Source organism: Anoplopoma fimbria, chromosome 15 (assembly GCF_027596085.1).
Source record: "Anoplopoma fimbria isolate UVic2021 breed Golden Eagle Sablefish chromosome 15, Afim_UVic_2022, whole genome shotgun sequence".
NCBI classification, from domain to species: Eukaryota; Metazoa; Chordata; class Actinopteri; order Perciformes; family Anoplopomatidae; genus Anoplopoma; species Anoplopoma fimbria.
This window is the reverse complement of record NC_072463.1, coordinates 7,772,251-7,791,878: the sequence shown is the minus strand read 5'-3', so window position 1 is coordinate 7,791,878 and position 19,628 is coordinate 7,772,251. Positions and strand designations below refer to the sequence as shown.

Genomic DNA, 19,628 nt, shown 5'->3' with positions numbered 1-19,628 from the left:
GAAATCAACATGGAGTTCTTGGTGGTGCAACAGTGTTTCAGCACCAGTTGTTCTTATTTTCCAGGAAAAAGTTTCTGTACACACATATCGTATTCACACACACCACCAACTGTGACAAGTTGACACTTTGCACCACTGTGGTTAGCAACTTTTTATGAGTTTCTGTTACTTCTCAACTTTATATTTTAAGACACATTCAGTTCTTTCACCAACTTTCCCAAAAAATAATACATTATTATTTTTCTTATTCTTCATTTCAAGCCTCTGACTTCTGTTGTGCTTCCTTCTGATGATACCAGTCTGCATATGTCTCTGGTGGGTGCACACATACTTTAATTTAGCTGGTTATGTTGCTGACCTTCTGGTTTCTACGCTGTATTGTATTCGTATAGTTGTCTCTTTCGTTTGTTGTCACCCCAGCACTTTTTCCATTTGAAAACAGGATTCTTTCCTGATCAGATCCTTGTGCTGACAGACAGTATCAGCGCAATTACCATCTTGATTGTGTTGTGCCCCACCAAAACCAGTAGTGTTGTTCACACATTACACTGAGTGGTGATAAACTGCAGCCCATTGTGCCTTGATTGTGAATACTTCAAACCCCCCCCAGTGAATTTAAATGGCTCCACAAAGTTTTGGTCATAATAACTATGTGACTGGATTCGTAATTCTCCCAATACTTGATGACCAGTGTGGGATGAAGGTTAACCAGTATACAAACATTAGTTTAACTCTAATCTTGAGTACATTTACTCATCTTTAAAGTGGGGAAATAAACTAAACTAAGAACATTTACAAGAACAAGTACTTTGAATTCAACATTGAAGTATATAACGTAGGGACATATCTTCTTTATGCAATTTAAACTCTACTACATTTCAAAGGCCAATATTGTACTTTTTGTCCACCACATTTATTTGACATCTAGATGTAAGCCTACTTTCCAGATGATTTTATATAGAAAACATATGAGCATTTTATTTAGATAGGATCCATTTTAGATTAATCTACCTAATACTATATAAAACAAGGATTTGTCCCAATTTATCAATACAGTTTCTAATTCTACTTACATATGAATGCATATTACTTATTAAATACTAAAATACACAGCACTCACATGGGGCCATCTGTCTGCATGAGTAGCCTCCTTTTTTAATAGTACTCCATGATCATTTAGCTGATTATGTACTTTTACCTTTTACTGAGTCAAGGCTATGACTTTTACTTATGATTGAGTATTCTTGAATTGGTACTTTAATTTAGGCAAAGGAAAAGCTCTTTTAATCCGGACACCACAATGGTGCTCATTTAAATGCGCCACAAAAAAAAAAAAAAAAAAAAAAAAACCTCCTCCTTGGTATTGATCTTTTGAAGGTGTGTTTATGCTGCATGTGCTGTATAATCATAATACACTATGAGAGTGCGAATCCCATCTTTAAGAAAAACTCCACATGCTTGCCTTTTTTTAATTATTTAGTACATTTCACCATCACAAATAACCACTCTATATACATACACATCTCACTGAAACACAACCTGGCCACTACATATGATGTTCTGGAAAATTGCCGCGGCCTTCTTTTCTTTCTTTTTTTTTTCTTTTACAAAATGATAGCCGTCTTGACCAATCACAGCTCAAGCAGCCGCGTGGCCCCGCCCCTTTCTGTCTCTTGAAAGTGGCTGGACCAATCAGCGCTCGCCTCCGTGTGTTCAGCCATTTTGTAAGAAAATCAAGCAAGTCTGCCGCCCTACCTTCGCTTCAGACCTGCAGTTTTTTTCTTGTGCAATGGACGGGTAAGTGAAAAAACAACCACATTTTAGACTATTATTTCTCAAACACACCGCCTTGTAAACCATGTCCATATATATATGTTGTGTATTAGCATATTATAATCACGGTTGCTCTCGATTAACCGTGAAAACCGGGAAAGTTTTTGAAACAAGCTTTTTTTTTTTTCATCAAAACATGCAACAGTTAGCCGCGTTAGCTAACTAGCTAACTTAGCTGCTAAAACGTTAGTCATGTGACCCGTTTGAACGGACATGTGTAAATATTTGTGTATGCATTAAACTAAACCCAGTCAGATGCTACTCCTCTGTACGTGTGGCGTGGATACGGTGTGTTTTTTAAGCCGTATTCTGCGCTCTCTCCGCCGCCTGCTAACGCACACCGCGTCGGCTAACTACCTTGGTAACTTGGTTCCACGGGAGCTCGAGCGCGAGCTAAAGCAACGTGTCTCATTTCCGCATTCATCTGTGTGCGGAGAGCCAGGGCCATGTTGAAGATGTCTGGCCTGAACCTTTCGCGTCGATAGACTCAGATGCTTCTCTGCCGTGTTGTGTGAAGCAGGGTAGGATAAACAAACACGTGTTGGTTCAATCCAGCGTGTTTTCACACTTTTCATCTGCTGGATTCGACAGTCTGCACGACTTACGGTGTTGAGCTGAACTCCGTCGACGTATATGTGATATGTGATGTGTGTGTGTTTTGAGCATTACTAAGTTTCCACTCTTTTTTTCTTTCTTCCCATCCACAACAGCCGCCTAGACGCTGAATTGTACCCTCTGGGAACCGGCTACGTCCCTGAAATTGAGTAAGTATTTGTGTATTATTGCACTGGCAGACTGTTGTTGTTGTTCAATAAGATCCCATGATGTATTATGGATAATTGTCTCAGATTTCATGCATCATAATGACGTTTCTTTCTCTTTCACAGAAGTGTCCATGACATATCAGTTGGCACAAAGGTAGGCAATGTTTTAAATGTTCTTTGTGCAGCTCTGTTTTTTTCTCTTTTCACTTTCTCTTATTTCACTGTTCACATGTTAAGATGTTTGTGTGGATATGTTTAAACAAACCTGGATTGGTCTTTTTTTGCTTTTTGTTTTGTTTTTTAATGCACTTACAAGTCAGTGAAAATGGAAAATAACTGCGCCAGACACTGGGGACTTGAAACGCATAGTCTGTCGGTTTGCGAGAGCTTCCTCTATAATTACAGAACCGCTGTCCAAAGCCATTTCTCATGTGTAATGAGTTTTCAGCTGCAGACTGGCTCTCCTGTTCAACAATTTATGATATGCAACAGTGTGCACATATAGGTTTCAGCAACTCTCAAGACTGTGGTCACGGGATGTTTGATAATTCAATTACAATAGATTTATATGATGTGAGGCTTTCTTTTCCTGTTTCTGTTGGGTTGTGCGGCTGCGGGGAAATGAAACTTCCTGATGTTTATTGTGTGTGTTCCTTAATGGCATGTTGGCCTTACTGGAATGTTAAGAAAGCAACCAAATCCCGCCCTGACGCTTACTATTTTTTCAACCTGTTTTTTAGCACAAGACTATTCAACAAACACCAGTAAAACAAATCATCTTAGTATTGTCTAGTGTTGATCTTTTTGCAAGCATCTGTTCTTACACTTTACAGTGATGTCGTTAGCGTATGTCACTGGAAAAGCAGCCCCCATTTGTGAATGTTTGTGTGTGCAAACTTGTTGAACGAGGAGCACAGTTGTTTTTGGCAACGTGCCGGTTGTTAACTTGCATACCCAATAAAAATGCCTGCCTAAGTAGTAATCCTTGGCAACAGTGCCTCGGGCAGATATGTGTAGGAGGAGTGATTGAACTCAACTTAGGGCTGTAACCATCCTGTCTCAACTGTCTTCATCGTCCAGGCCAAAGGTCTTTGTGCTGTTTAAACAAGCACTCTGATGCACATGCCTGTAACAGGGACGCACCCCAGCCCCTCTATTCATTTCAGTTGGGCGTGTTTTTATACATTTTAACAATTCACCATTTAATGGGTCCTGATTAGTTAGTCTCTTTTAACTCTTTAACTTTTTTTTTTCTTTCCTGGATTTGGTGTTCTGTGGTAATGGTAATGCTGAGTTATGGTGCACTGACTTGCTGGAATCTGTAATTAATCCGTCTGGGCAGAGTGTCTGGCATTCCGCGGTCGCATTCCAATCTCCCCCCTCCGGTCCCCTGGTGAGGCATTGCTCCCCCCCCAACACACACAGGAAAAGGCTGATCACAGTGAACAAACATGTCTGTACCTGTGCTCCTACTCTTTGTCTTCTTCCTGAGAGATTACCATTTACCAACCCCCCAGAACAGAGTCCAAACTAAGGTCCCCAAATGCTTTAAGAGCCCATGTTATTTTCTTCATCCTTTTTGATGCAGGTCAAACCAGGTGTGATGTGGTGTACAGCGCAGGAAAACTGCCTCCAGCCCATGTTCCCTTTTTTAAAAAAAAAATTATATAAAAGTAGGCCACAGCCATTGTTAGTGACGGGAAGCTGCTCATCAGTTTCAGCATGTGGGCCAGTAATATTTCATCGTCTCCTAACTGAAGGTTACTATTATGCTGTCAACATCCCGTGGAAACAAAGGATGTGAACATGCCGATACGCATTTACTGGATTTTTGTTGGGAAAATGGGTTTGGCACTGTAGAGTAGACTTTTTAAAAAAACGTTTATATGCTCTTTTTTTCTTAGCTTTGTAAATTAACTCTGTGCTGCTCTGCCACACTCCCTCCAAAAGCTACCGTTTTATTCTTCATTCATTTGTTACACAGTCCCCTGTCTTAGATATGACTTGATGTTTCTGCTCTGCTCTTCACACTGCCTTAGCTCTGTGGTTATTTTTAGAATGAGGAAGTATGGGGGGGGGGGGGAGTCCTGCCATGGAACAGTAACAATCAGTCCCCAAGAGGAAGTTTTAGCCAAACCCTGGAAGCAGGCCTGATACTGCTGCTCTTCCTGTTTGGTGTTAGTCTGCTGACTGACAATGTGACATTGCCCGCCCACAAGCGTAGAGTCAGGCGGCAGCCACTTCCTTCATTTCTCACAGATTGCATCTGGCCCTGGCCCATTTATCAAGCAAAAAATGTTTTTTACATTTTCCTCCCACCGACAAGAACACAGCACTTGTCATTTGGCATTCTTATTTTTACCATTAGGTGAGTTGAATTGGTTTATTGGTCACTCCAATTTTCTTTTTCTTTTTTCAATTGTCTTGACAAAGACTTTGCACCTTTTTGTAATCTTAGCTCAGTTTTTGCCTGCCGTGTATGCATTCCATTTATGTATAGAGTTGAATATTTGCCAAAGTAGGAGGCCCCTGATCCTGAAACCCCAGTCAAATAGCCATAGGAATGTCTCCTGTTGCTCTAAGTTGATGACTTTAGATAGCAGAGCCCGTCTGTGTGGGCCTCAAGAGTAAGAGTGAGAGTGAGCGACTCAGCCCAACCATCTGGAAGTCAAAGGGTAGTTTATTCGACTCCATACAGTGTTGTGCTCTTGTGGCAACTAACTCTGTACCCTACACCACCTGTTAAAAGTCTTCAGAGGCACCACCGTATCTCTCTCAGATCACCTTATTCCTTGAGTAGACTTTGCAGCCTGACTGTAAACCCCCACCCCCTTGAATAATTAAAGGCCAAGATACACAAGGTGGAGTAGAATGCTAGCAAACCTGCATGACTGGTTGTTGTAAAAGCGCTCCGGGACACTTCAACTCCCAGAGAGTCCTTGGGGGCTCCATATGTGTGTGTGCTGCCGTATAACAATGCCCCTAGTCTCAGCTGGAACAGGACACTCATTGTAGAGTGTTGTGGAGCTTAGGCTGCTGAGCCACTTCTTGTGACTGCTGTACTTCATCTCACACAACCACAAACTCGCACACAACCATGAGAACAGCACTGAAACAGCACTTTATATCTGCTAGAGAGAGAAAGAGGGGACAGAAAAGGCTGTTTCAGCAGACAGTAATCTAGTGTGGGCTGGGAGTATCCCTGTCTTGTCTTCCGATCCAGAGGGCTTTGGTGTGTTATGCTTCTTCCTCCTACTACTGAATTATGAGAAGATGGGCTGTACTGACTGACAGCTGCTGTCAAGCTAAGATGTTACTGCTGACTTCTATGTTTCAGGTTGAATAGTAGCGTTTTCTCTGAGAGTGATTGGCATTTATATATTAATAATTTGGCACATTGCCCCAAGGTCAGAAATAATGGCCTATTTTTACTGTGGCCAAGGTTTGAAACTAGGAATTACTGTTGGAACAGTATAAAACAGTACAGAAAGACATGATGATGAGAAGTCAAATATCCTTGCTGACAAGCCAGGTCATTTAATCCTTCTAGGGAGAGAGGTGGGGTTCTTCTCAAGCGGCATTGCTCAATCCTCTTTTGGTTATCAGATTACTTCCTGCTTTGTCACACAATGGCTCAGTAATATGAGAGCTGTGCTCTCCACCTGCTATGCCGTGCCCTCATTGGTGAATGCACTGAAGCGAACCATTGTTTTCTCTCTTTCTGCAGAGGGGATCTGACGAACTCTTTTCTTCCTGCATATCCAACGGGCCCTATATCATGAACTCAGGTAAGGGGGGGTTGCCATGGAGGAGTGAATCCCTTTTTATTGAAGTGCTCCTCGTTTGTGTTGGTTGGTGTTGCCATGACGATCAATCCATTATTCAAGAAGAACCAGAGCCCTCTGTTCCCTCCCTGATTGTATCTGCTTCTGTTTTTTTTTTTTTCTTGCAGCCAATGGCAACGACAGCAAAAAATTCAAAGGTGACGTCCGCAGTCCTGGTGTTCCGTCACGTGTGGTCCATGTACGCAAGCTGCCCAACGACATAAATGAGGCTGAAGTTATTGGCCTGGGACTGCCCTTTGGGAAGGTCACCAATTTGCTGATGCTGAAAGGGAAAAACCAGGTAAGGACTGATATATGCAGGTGTTCTCACCAAACCTGTGTGACTTGCCCTTCTGGCTGAAAATTCTCTTTAGGCCTCTGTGACCAGAGGGCTTTCTAGCCTTCTGTCCTGACCTGGACATTTTGACAATGAACCTTTTGTCACATCCTCGTGGTTTAGTGGGTAGAATGAAAATTCTAGGAGATTTTTGGATGAAGTCATTAAATCCATTTAGAGTGTCTTCTTTATCTCCTGTTTTCCATTACCTGATGTGTCAAATCCAATAAAGATGTCAAATGAGATGTGGCTAAGTAGGAAGGTGATGGCAGTGAATTGCTCATTATAAGGTTGATAACAGAACTGACTATTTAGAACGCTTAATAAACATTGCCATAGTATGACACCTTTTTTATATGTGACGCAACAATCAAATTAAATGCGTTTATCTGGTCTTCCCCTGCAGGCATTCTTAGAAATGACCAGTGAGGAGTGTGCACAGGCGATGGTGAGCTACTACTCCTCCGTCACCCCCTCATCAGGAACAACCCCATTTACATGCAATACTCCACTCATAAGGAGCTCAAGACCGACAACTCCCCCAACCAAGTGGTAAGAGATTGCAATCTGACACACACTTGATTTTAGACATAGTTTGGATTTTAGACATTCATTACTGTTGTAGTCATTGCTAGATATTAAGAGGTGTGGTGTTGTCTAAATGCAGAAAATGTACATTTATTTTCCTTCCTTATCAAAACCGTATCACCTACAATCACTCATTCATTTATAACTGCATACTTTTCTCCATCCATGCTAAGAAATGCCTCTTTCTTTTTCTCTTAGCGTGCCCAGGCAGCTCTGCAGGCAGTCAATGCTCTGCATGGTGGTGGGATGGGAAGCATGGCCATTCCAGCAGATGTAGCTAGCATGGGAGGAGCCGGGTCCCAAAGCCCTGTGCTCAGAGTCATAGTGGAAAACCTCTTCTACCCAGTCACCCTGGATGTACTTCACCAGGTACAGACTGATTTTGTATTTGTTAGAGCAACTACAGTTACCTAATTGTTTCTTATATATTATTGGCTTGTCAGTACCTTTTTTAATCTTAAAGGGCCAGTGTGTAGGATTTGGCAGCCTCTAGCAGTGAGGTTGCAGATTGCAAGCAATGTTTGTCAAGCATGTAGGAGAACTACAGTGGCCTTTGCAATAACGCGACCCTATCTAGAGGCAGTTTGTCTGTTCTGGCCTACTGTATAAACAATGCAAAATCAAAGAGGATGTGCTCCGTATGTAGATATAAATGGCTCATTCAAATGTAACGAAAACACAACAGTTGTTTTTTTTCCAGGGTAACGGGCTTCACTTATCAGTGTTGTTTTAATAGTAATAATGATCATGAAAATTTAAGTAACTGTAAATTGTATTTTTAACAACTGCAATAACTTAAGCAGACCTACCTTTTTATATTTTGATAATTATTTTTTCGCATTTGCCTTTAAATTTATGTTACTGATACATTTTCACATTCTCTACATTTATTACATTTGCAGCAAAATTCAATGCAAATGTGGTAGTCGGACTCTTGTTTAAAAAAAAAAATAATAATAATAATAATTTAAAAAAAAAAAAATATATATACATATATGCCAATGTATTCCATTTGTTAATCATCCAGTACAGTTTCGATGAAAACGTCTGCTGTGATTTCTCCCCTAATCATGCCGTCTCCCCCTCCAGATTTTCTCTAAATTCGGCACTGTGCTGAAGATCATCACTTTCACCAAGAACAACCAATTCCAGGCACTGATCCAGTATGCCGATGGCTTGACAGCTCAGCACGCTAAACTGGTAAGACCGGTACAACTAAAGCTCTTTGTCATGATGTTTCAGTCTCCTGTTTTTACCACCACTTTTGCAGTAGGGTTTAGATACAGTTCAGTGAAAACATTGTGGGACCGATTAATCCAACATGAAACTGTATTCATAATCACCAGTGTAAAACACATCAGTTATCTTAAGTCTAAATCTCACATTTCTGTCTCAGTCTCTGGATGGACAGAACATCTACAATGCCTGCTGTACCCTGAGAATCAGCTTCTCCAAGCTCACCAGCCTCAATGTCAAGTACAACAACGACAAGAGTAGGGATTACACCCGTCCAGACCTCCCCACTGCAGATTCACAGGCCTCCCTCGACCATCAGACCATGGCCGCTGCTGCATTTGGTAAGATTGGGCTATGATTTGAAGAACAAGGTACCTTATTGGTCTTTATGAAAGTATTGAGTTTCATATTCTCAAAATATGGCTTTAAGAAATATTGCTTTTTGATTAAAACGGTCTTACTTTTTCCCCTGTCCTTTTGTAGTATTTAATGAATACGGTAACATCATAGATAACTGTCAAATGTATGAAATGTTTGACATATGATACATGCATACAATTTACTCTTGTTTGGAGTGACTTGGACATTATACGACGATACATATATCTTTTTTTTACGTCCGTTTATTGCTTTACACTCTTGACCGTGGAGTGTGGGTGAGCTCTGGCGTGTATCAGTCAGTTGTCAGGAAAGAAAACAAAATGCCTTTCCTTTCTTCTAACAAGCTTATGTTAGAGGTGACAAACAAGTGCCATTTTAGCAACAAACCTGGGTGAACATATTGGGGCCAAGGGAGCAGAGACTTTTAAGTGGTATTAAAAAGGTCTTTTAAAAGTCTTAAATTTAACCTGAAGAACCCTGGGGGGCAACCTGGAAGAAGTGATGGTTCTTATTTTTGTTCTATTTTTTGTTCCTTCTTGTCCCAGCTGCTCCGGGCTTAATCTCAGCCTCTCCTTATGGTGGAGCTCATGGCTTCCCCCAAGCCTTTGCCATCCAGCAGGCACAAGGTCAGTACACAAACTTTTATTTAACCCTGCTACACTGTAGGTCTTATCCAAATATTAGCCTGCTACATAATGGTGTGTAATTGGTCTTGATGCTAACATACTGGATATATTTCCTAGTATCATCTCCTTACCAGATAAGTGTGTAGAGAGCAGCAAAAATTAGTGAACTTCATAACAATGAAATTAATATTTTGTTCCTTTTTAGGGTTGTCAATGCCCGGTATGCCCGGTGCCCTGGCGTCCCTCGGTGTGAGCCATGGTAGCATGGCCGCTGCCGCAGCAGCCGCTAGCCGGTTTGGCCTGTCAGGGCTCACTGCCTCTGGTGGACACCATGTGTTGTTGGTCAGCAACCTGAACCCTGAGGTCAGTACACTCACTAGGCTTAAACAGTTCTACATTCTGCCTCAATCAGTGCAGTGATGAGAAACGTTAAAATGTTAAATTTTGTTTACACTATGGTTCATGGACCTGGATCCAAGTACAAGCCCTCCATTGTTTGGCCCCCGATTTCCCACCACCTCCCTGTGATCAGACTAGTTGGAGTACCCAAACCACAGTTTTTTTTTTTTGTTTTTGTTTTTTTTAATGAAAAGGGGTCATGGAGTGAAACCTCTTCTCTTTCAGGACCTCTCTGTGTTTGACCAAACCTGCTGCATTTCTGACCTGCCACTTTGCTCACTGTGAATTTTAAGTTTATTCAAAACACTAACTTCTTTTTTTTAAAACCTACCATTTCATATCTTCATTTTTTGTCCATTAGTTGAAATCATTCTTAAGTTGTTGGAGAGACAATATTACTTTTTTCCTTGTAATTTGTAAAGAAATGCACCATGTCCTTGATTTAGGTCATATTTTCATATAGTGTGTAAAATGTATTGGTAGTCTGTCACACTCATTACATTTACTGTAGTTATGTAGTCATTACGTTTAGCATGCTAATTCCAAGATCAGCTGGTAGTTAGTAACACGATAATTAAAATTGACTTTCAGATTTGACTGTTTTATTCTAGTATAACTGTAAATAATCTAAACAAACATAGCCTGTAATTAAAAGTACATATTGTCTCTGCCTTTTTCTGTATTTCATTGTTAATCTTTTTTTCTCTTCTTTTTCTCCTAGTGTTCCCATAGTGACAGTGCATTTTAATTTAGCCAGTTCTACTGTCTGAAGCACTACATTTCTTTGTGTATACTGACCTTGTTTTTTTACTTCCTTTTTTCTCCCTCTCCTCTCTCTCTGTCCCCCCTCTCCCTCTTTGTTTTAAACCCCCCCCCCCCCTCTCACCTCAACTCTTGCCAACTGACTGCACGCCCCACAACCAATTGTTCCCTCTGTCCTCCTCCTCCTCCCCTCTGCCACTCCTCTATTACTACTACAACCACTCCTCCTTCCACCCACCCATCCCTCCACAATCCATCATGCCCAATTTCACCACCCACAAATTGAAAACTCAACACAAAAACACAACATCGACACCTCATTGATCACACACGATTTTGACATCATCTGCCTATCCACTGTCTTCTCTCTTTCCTCCAACACCTCATCCCCATCTCTTTTCTCGTCCTCCTCCTCATGCTGTTTGAATCCTCTCCTCTTGTCCTCTCCTCATTCTCTTCGTCCCTCATGCCTCTCCTTCCTCCATGGTACTGTGGCCTTCCTGTGGACCTCGCTGCCTGTGGCCTGCGGACATGTCCCGACTCCACTCCACTGTCCTCCACTCCGCTCCGTCTCTTTTCCCCTGTCCCCTGTTCCCTTATCCCCCTTTGGCCCCCTGCCCCGCTGCTCCCCCTGCTGTCTCTAAAGAGCGTTACGCCACACTGCCTCTTTATTCTTTTCGGTACGTTATCATCCTTTCATCTCCTTTTTTTATTACTACTGTTACCTGGCAAGGTGGGCATGTCTTGTCTCATGTTGTTGGCTTTGTTTTGTTTTTTTAACCACTGATGGCTCGTCATCAGGCTACAGGGCTATGAAGGGTGGGGGTGTCTGTTTGTTTTGGGGGTTTGTATGACCTGTTTTTTTTGGTTGTTGTGGGTTTGTGTGAGGAAAGTAAGGTGAAAACGCCACACAAAGCTGCAGCATTTCATTTTTAGAAGCAGTGGTTTACTGTCCATGGGCAACAAACATTTTGGGGGTTTTTTTTATCTTCAAAGAGCACAGCCCCTTAATAGAAACATTGCCGAACTAGATACAAATGTGGGGATGATTTTGTTTTGGAATGAGGCAGGAAGCCAATCTAAATTCTCAAGTATTGCCCTCAGGAAGAGGATAAAAGTCGACACTTTATTTGGTTCTGTACGGTCCAATCTTAACCCATGAAATTTCAGCGACTACCATTTTTGCTAAATAGATTTTTCCACGGTTGCCTTCAGTCACTTAGCAATAGTCTATACAAAGATGAAATGCTGCTGCTTTTTAGTGATTTGTGAGTTGACATATCCTTCAGATTATGTCGCCATATTATACCTCTACAGTTTGTTACTCTCATGTAGGTATGTGCATGTTTAGTTTATTCCTGCATGCGTCTCTATTAAGCCCTCAAGTTGGTCAAGTAATCAACGTTTTCTTCACTGTATAGCAGTCAAATCAACCAAACCTCATTTTACTACTCTTTGATTTTCGCCTTTGAATCACCACCTCGCTCTTCTCAAGCATAACCATTTTAGCTGTCGGCATCTGTGTAATTGTAATCTAAGAGGGTTTACGTAGGATTAGTTCTAAAGATCCCATGCAGAATTGAACAGAAAATTAGTAGAATAGCCTGACAATGATTTATTAATCAGACGGTGTTCATTTAGTAGCAGTATGAATATTAATGTCCCCGATGTGATGGTTTAAACTGTTTTTGTTGCTGTGATTGGCCATGTAGCTCCTGTTAAGGCCGTGTTCTTTGTTGCAGTATGGTGACCCCTTCCTCTTCCTCCCTAGGTGTATACGGCGATGTCATGAGAGTGAAGATCCTGTTTAATAAAAAGGAGAATGCTCTGATCCAGATGTCTGATAGCACACAGGCTCAGCTAGGTAGCTACACTCCAGCCCTGCAAATCACCATTTGTTTTCTTCAGATGTATCATTTTCTTTCATCTTGTGTATTTCCCTCATAATCATACCATACATTGTTTAGAACTTTTTGAACAAACAGGTCAGGTTTTCTTTTCTAATAGCTAACTTGTTTTATCATTCATAAGTTTAAAAAAACTATTTTCAGAAATGTGATGCTTAATCAAGGAAGGTACGGCTAGAAATGAATTGTTAATCCCATTAATGTTTCTCAGCTATGAGCCACCTGAACGGTCAGCGTCTTCATGGCAGGGCCATGCGTGTGACATCATCGAAACACACCACCGTGCAGCTGCCCAGAGAAGGCCACGAGGACCAGGGTCTCACCAAGGACTACAGCAACTCACCGCTGCACCGCTTCAAGAAGCCCGGCTCCAAAAATTACTCCAACATCTTCCCACCCTCGGCAACGCTCCACCTCTCCAACATACCGTGAGTTCAGCTGCCGCAAGAGCCTCATTTTCATTCCCACTCTCTCCCCAGCAGCTTTTGTGCCGTAAGCTTTTTCCTTTGTAGTCCTGACTCATTCTTTACTATATTTAGAGCTCGGGATTAAGTAGTTGGGACAGTATTTTCTGAACGTGCTACTCTAGAGGTGCCTTTTTAGACTTAATCAGCCCTCTTGTTTCACAATAACAGTAAATAAACAAAGAAATGCAAATACGTAAAGGGAATGTAAACCCACATAATAGCTTTATGTAAATCATGTTTTTCTCTCTGCTTTCAGGCCTGCTGTGGTGGAGGATGACCTCAGGAGGCTTTTTGCCAGCTCAGGAGCCACAGTCAAGGCCTTCAAGTTCTTTCAGTAAGTCTCAGTCCTGTCGCTCTTCATTTTCTTGAATGGTTTTGTCCTTATGGGTGTTTGACTTCTTCTCTTTCTATCTTCTATTTATTGTTTAAAGTCTGAATAAGATGCCTTGTAAAGCACAGAGACATATCAGTCATAACGTAGCAAATGGCAAGCAACCCTCACAAAAGTTGGCTTCATGTTGACACTTGAAAGAAAACATTGTTCCCTCTTTTGTTCAACAGAAAAGACCGCAAGATGGCCCTGATCCAGATGGGCTCAGTCGAGGAGGCAATCGAGTCTCTCATTGAGTTCCACAATCATGATCTGGGAGAGAACCACCACCTTCGAGTGTCCTTCTCAAAGTCCACCATCTGAGTGCTGTTCCTCCCTCCAAATCCTTCAGAGGAAGTGGCCACCATAACATAGTGATGGCTGCGGTTCTTTGTAGAATGTTGCTCCCTTCACCGTTCTTAATCATTCCCCTCGTTAATAGGTTTGGGTTTCACATTTAATCAACAGTGCTTCCGATTCCTGGTTCCAATTTTTGTCATGTGTTACAAGAAATAGTTAAAAATCTAACTAAATTAAAACATAAACCAATATGAATATTTTGTCTTGCCACACACCTGTTTGTCTAGAGTTAGTTTTGCTAACATTAGCTGATTTTGGGGCATTCTGGTTTTGACCGTGGACCTCTAAAACCCTGCATTCTTCTACCATGATGCAGTATGTTACAGTTCCACTTAGTGATTACATTTTCCTGTATCACTCCTCCCTTTTGGGAAGCTAAGTTACACTTGTAAGCGGTAGGTCCGGCATGTAATGGTGTAAACACTGTCCACATGCATTGGTTCAAGTGTGACAGACAATGTAAACGAGTCCAAACTTGGCTCAGGAATCGGTCAATAGAATCAAAGCACGTTTCTGTTTCCAGTTCAGGACCGGTTCTTGGTACCCAAACCATAAAATTAATTTGTTCCATCATTTTAGTTGTTTAACCGGGGTCCTGAGAAGGGGGCAACATTCTGCAATCAAACATGTTATATATTGGAGGTGAAGTAGAGGCAGCTGATGAACTGTCACTTTAGACCAAATCGCTTAAAAAGAAAAAAAAAAAAAGACACCCTCCACCACAGATGCTCATGTGGATGAATCCAATCCACACAAGACACACTTCAGCATTCCTTTTATTGTGATAGTCGTGTGGATATATCTATGTGTGTGTGTGCCTTGTTTTTCAAAATGCCACTTTGACCCTGTTTGGCCAGTCAGAAACGGTTCGATACAAAAGGATTTTGTTTTGGCTACAAAGACCACCAAACAATTTAATATCCCAGTATCCATTTTGATTTTATCTTGTAACTACCCGTCTGTTTTGCTTCGGGGGATCCATACCACTATCTGGAGTCATTCGATAAGGATGTGTTTTGTTTTTTTTCTTTCCATATCTGTATCTACAGTCTTGTGCCTTACTTTTGCCCCAACCAGATTGCCTTAAGCATCGCTCTGGCTTTATTTGGAAAAAAGACGTGGCTCACAAAAATGCCTTTTTTCATGCCTTGTGGTATGTACCAGCATTGTTCACATTGGGGGAGGAGAAAGTGTCTCATTCAAATTTCAGTTTCTTCTAAAAAAAAACACACAATTGTATTTCTAGTGATTTGTATGCATATCCCCATTATAAGTATGTAGAATCTATGAATGTATGTCAGTTAGTTGCCTAATATCCTTGCTAGGTGATGTAGCTCTGTTAGGTGTTGTTTTGTGGCAGGACTTGTGAGCTGTAGCCAGCGTTCCTGTCTTACCGTCCCCATTCACCTTCATGTCGTCCTTCCTCAGGAGGGACAACGGTGTTCGGGGGCGTCATTTAACCATATTATGTTCATCTATATGTGGACACCTATATATTCATTTATCTTTTCTTTTTAATGTTAGTATTTACATGTGTATCACTGCTAAGCTTATCTGATACCTATATGTAGGGGCTGGGTTTGATCATTATCACAGTGCCTTGAGTTTTTAATCTGAGGCTGAAACATTTTTTTCGTCTGGCCTGGTCAGTTGACTTTGTTTACCTCTCGTTCAGGTGTTTTATCTTTCCCGGTCCGCAAAGTTGCCTTTATCCCATAACCTTCAGGTGATCCTACCTGTGAGAGAGCAGCTTGGGAGTCATTGATCAACTGAAAGTAACAACAGTCTTGGATTGTGTCTAAAAAAAAAAAACTAAAAAAAAATCCTTAAACCCAGTATATATATATTTTCTTTCTTAAATTCAGGATAACAGGATTCCAGGGTGGGATAGTCCTCGCCCATTCCTGTCTGTGTCCACTTACGCCACAGCCAGGTTCCTTAGTGCACTTTTCCTCAACGATAGGTCCAAAGTTGGCACCGTCACGCTGAAGTCTTAAAACGTCGTCACATTCCTGCGTGCCTCAAGCACCCGTTTCCACAGACTCGACCACTGTAGTTTTGGACCAGATACAGATTCACTCTGTCTCTATTTTTGTAAAAGATTATTATGCATGGTTTAACGAAGCTTCATGTAGCTACAGGCTGTTATTGCTGTTAAGGACCAAAGTATCTTCTACCCCCTGCTGTTTTGTAGTGTTGTGATTTCTACGTTTTGATTTCCACAAGTTCACAAGGCTTCAGTTTACCTTTTTTTTCTTTTTTTCTTTTTTTTCTTCATTACTCAAATGCCCTGGACAAATGTCACATGAAGTTACAATACGTTTGGGTATCAGTCTATACTGTACATTGTATCCCATTTTGTTGGATTGACATTACAAAGAGCCTACTTTGGTAGTTTGCTTTAGAAAGGATACTTAATTGAACCACAGTCCTAGCTGTGATGTTGATGGTGTAGAAGATTTATATATGCCTTTTCTTTTTTTTTTTGTTAAAAGCTTTTATGTTTCTCCTCTTTTATATGGGGGCGGGTCGGGGTTATTGTATGAAGCGGGATTGATGGTTGTATATATTCATGTTTTTGTACCACAATCATTTGGATGATATCCACTTTACGTTCAAAACATGTATATTTTGATAAAACAATACAGACCTATTGAGCTCTGCGGAGCTGTAAAAACAGAAAAAAAAAAAAACTTTTGTAACACAAAGACATTAAACCTATCTGAACACAGAAGTGTCTCTGTATGTGCCCCGCTCCTCCCCCTCCCCCCCTCCCACCTTTGCCATTCTGTTCTTGTCTCTTGCATCTTCTGCTGCCTTCAATAAATCTTTAGTTTGTTCCTTCTTTCATCTGGCCTCATTTGGTTTCTGTCTCTTCCTCTCTGTCCTGTGGAGCTGCTGCTGCTCCGTATCAGTTAACACTTTGTAACATTTTCCTGTTTACTACCGGTGGGTTATTTAATCTTTTATTTATTTGTTTTTTTTTTACATTTCCAACTTTGTACTCATCCCATCTGAAACTTGACAGACTGCTCATCTGGGCTCAGCTCTATTCATGACAATCCCTCACTGAACCTGCTACCATGCTGCCGGGGTAAAGCTGGTTACTTGCTATGCTCGATTATGCCGAATAATCCCCCATCATCCTACGCTCTGTTATGACCTTTTCAGTTTACCAGGTCCGTCTGACTCCAAGGAGATGAGCCAGGTTGCTGTGGCAACTAAATCGCTGTGTCTCATAAGAGGAATAATTAAGATAAAAATACAAGCATGGCTATCAGACATGTCTGACATGTTTAGCACCAAGTTCCTCAGGGAATTGAAGGAGAGAAATCTCAATGACACACTAGTTATACTCTCTCTGAACCACTAGGGGGAGGTCTTGCTCTCTGCTGCTAATCCAAGGCTGTTTGAGCTGAGGTGACTTTACCTGCCACTCACACAATGTCAATAGTTAGTGGCTTAATCTCAAGTGCCTGTCTGGGCTTTTCATGGCATTATACCTGCTTTTTTTTTTTCCTCTCTCCTTGGACTTCCCTACAGAGTGGCAGAGAGGATTAACCTGAGATCTTCCTGCCTTTTGAGAGGGGGACAAATGAGAGGAGAATTGAGTCCCCTGGTGTCTGTATTTACGGCTGAGAGGAGCTGGATTTTGTTGTGTAATCTCATCAGTTTGTGGAGTGTGGTCTTAAATATAATGCGTCCAACTTGGTGTGAATTCCACAGCGGAGACGCCCTCTATTCTCATTACTTTACATAAGGAAACATGCTTGAAGGTCATAGAAAAAAAAAGCCAGATACCAGTCTCATACTTGCTGAGTGTTACCAAGATGACAGAAATCTCAACAGCAGGTTTAAGGATGCAAAAAAAAAGCATGAGCAGATCATTTATTTGAATGTTAGCCTTTGAGGTAATAAAACAATCACTTCTAAGATATCTTCAGGTACATTTATTCTTTTATTTTTTAAATCTTCAGTGAATCCCGACTAGTCAGGGAACTCCATGGCAGCAGCTTGACGCTTTGATGCTGCTTTTTGATACCTCAAAACCCTTGTTTACTTGCAGCATCACAGTATTTTCACTCTGCACCAAGAGTAATTTAGAGCAGTGAGCAGTCGGCACAGAATCCTCTTTGGAATATACTGAAATGCAAAGAGATTGCATAATTGGGTGGAAGGGTAACTCAAAGTAAAATGATCCAAACATGGATTTGTGATGTTTTGGGATTATCAAAAAACACCAGAAGTCACTGGCACACAAAATATGTATACTTTAATACATATTTTATCTGTTGAGGCACATTTTAGTAGCTGAAACTGGCAAGCATTTTATATGTACAGTGAGGGCACACGTTTATTTTCCAAAAAAGTGATTCAACGCCGAAGAAAGAGGCCCAACTGTATGAGTTATGTTGCAACATGTCACTCCATTTCCACTTTTAACTAGTCCAGCGTGTGGCGCATGTTACCGTACCCCACCACCTCTCCATGTTGTTTGCCGATATCCAGACCCCTCGGGTTGATGCTGGCTTCATCCAGCGTCGTGTGCGCGAGACTAAATGAAACCATGTGGGTCAGGGGTCTTTTCCACATCTGGCAACGTTTATTTACATTAGTACCGCAGCCTCTAATCAAGCAAATACTGGCAAACGCCAGGGCCACACACAAATTGCGAGGCCGTTGGGGACTGAATGGGGCGGGGGGGGCCAAGTGGTTCAAGAGAGCGTCCTGTATATCATTTGTGACATGTTCAATCCTCACAAAAGCCAGTTAGTCACTGAGGGGAAAACAAATCTGGATGTGTGAGACTTGAAAGTAGTGTAAATGGCTGCTTTGTTAGTCAACAGCTTGAAAACACATACATTCATGTTTGTTTTTTTTCTTCTCTTTTTTTTTATGTTTTAAGATCTGGAGCTGGGAGATATTTCATGTGTCTATAATTTATTTCCCTCTTGAGCAGAGTTAAACTGCAGAGCAATCACAGACTTAACCGCCTATACGTTCCAGGATTTAACACCCTTTTAAGGAGGCATGTCTCCTTACACTGGCTTCTCTGACCCACATTCCTTTCACATTTAGGATCACTTAAGAAGCCTTTGTATCTCAATAAACCCAATGCTGTGTAGCCTGCACAGTTTATGTGAAAGTTATACTCTCTTTCAGGGTGACACAGCAGAGGAGAATAAACGCCTGAATCTTAGGTGAAGGATGTCTTTTTCGTCTACAGTGGCTCCACCATTTAAAAAAAAAAAAAAAAAAAAACCCAGACGATCCACCTGTTTACATATGCACGCCTCAGACAGATGTTGAATTATTCATCCACAGAGGCGGACAACATGCAGCTGTATTTGGGTTATAGGGGGGGGTGCATGGGTTCTCTCCCTGCCTGAATTCATGCAGCCCAAATTATAGGCATTACTTTGCAGGCAGGGCAGGGCAAAAGCAAAAGTAGGACACTTTGCATAAAAGAATCCAACCAGAGAGAGGCACAATGAGATGTGAAGGTTGGAGCCGCAGAAAGGTTCAGTTTGAAATGATTAAAAAGGGGGACTGTTTGGATTGTGAAAGGTTGGACAGAGTGTGTCCTCCTCTCTGACTCCAGTCTGCTAACATGGTGATTCCTTTTTCATTATTTTTTTTAATTTTTTTTTAAAGAATGCAAATTGACTTGTTGCAACTCATTTTCTTGCAATCAATTCCCATCTTGCCGAGAGTGGATTGATCCTCACTGGAGCTCATTCTGCCCCGAGTTATCGACACGCTAGAAATGAAAT

The 19,628-nt window shown here is 41.4% G+C and overlaps 1 protein-coding gene across 1 annotated transcript; it reads left to right on the top strand.

The window, feature by feature from the left end:
- Window positions 1–1,717: 1,717 nt before the first annotated feature.
- LOC129103100 (polypyrimidine tract-binding protein 1-like) lies at window positions 1,718–16,678 on the top strand. The gene is given in 17 exon segments (XM_054613374.1): window positions 1,718–1,797; window positions 2,544–2,597; window positions 2,721–2,751; window positions 6,325–6,385; window positions 6,550–6,722; window positions 7,165–7,231; window positions 7,234–7,310; window positions 7,545–7,715; window positions 8,436–8,546; window positions 8,743–8,923; window positions 9,509–9,589; window positions 9,795–9,952; window positions 11,397–11,430; window positions 12,522–12,614; window positions 12,869–13,085; window positions 13,381–13,458; window positions 13,686–16,678. Coding segments are annotated over 17 exon segments (1,728 nt in total). The 5' UTR covers window positions 1,718–1,789; the 3' UTR covers window positions 13,819–16,678.
- The last annotated feature ends 2,950 nt before the right edge of the window (window positions 16,679–19,628 follow it).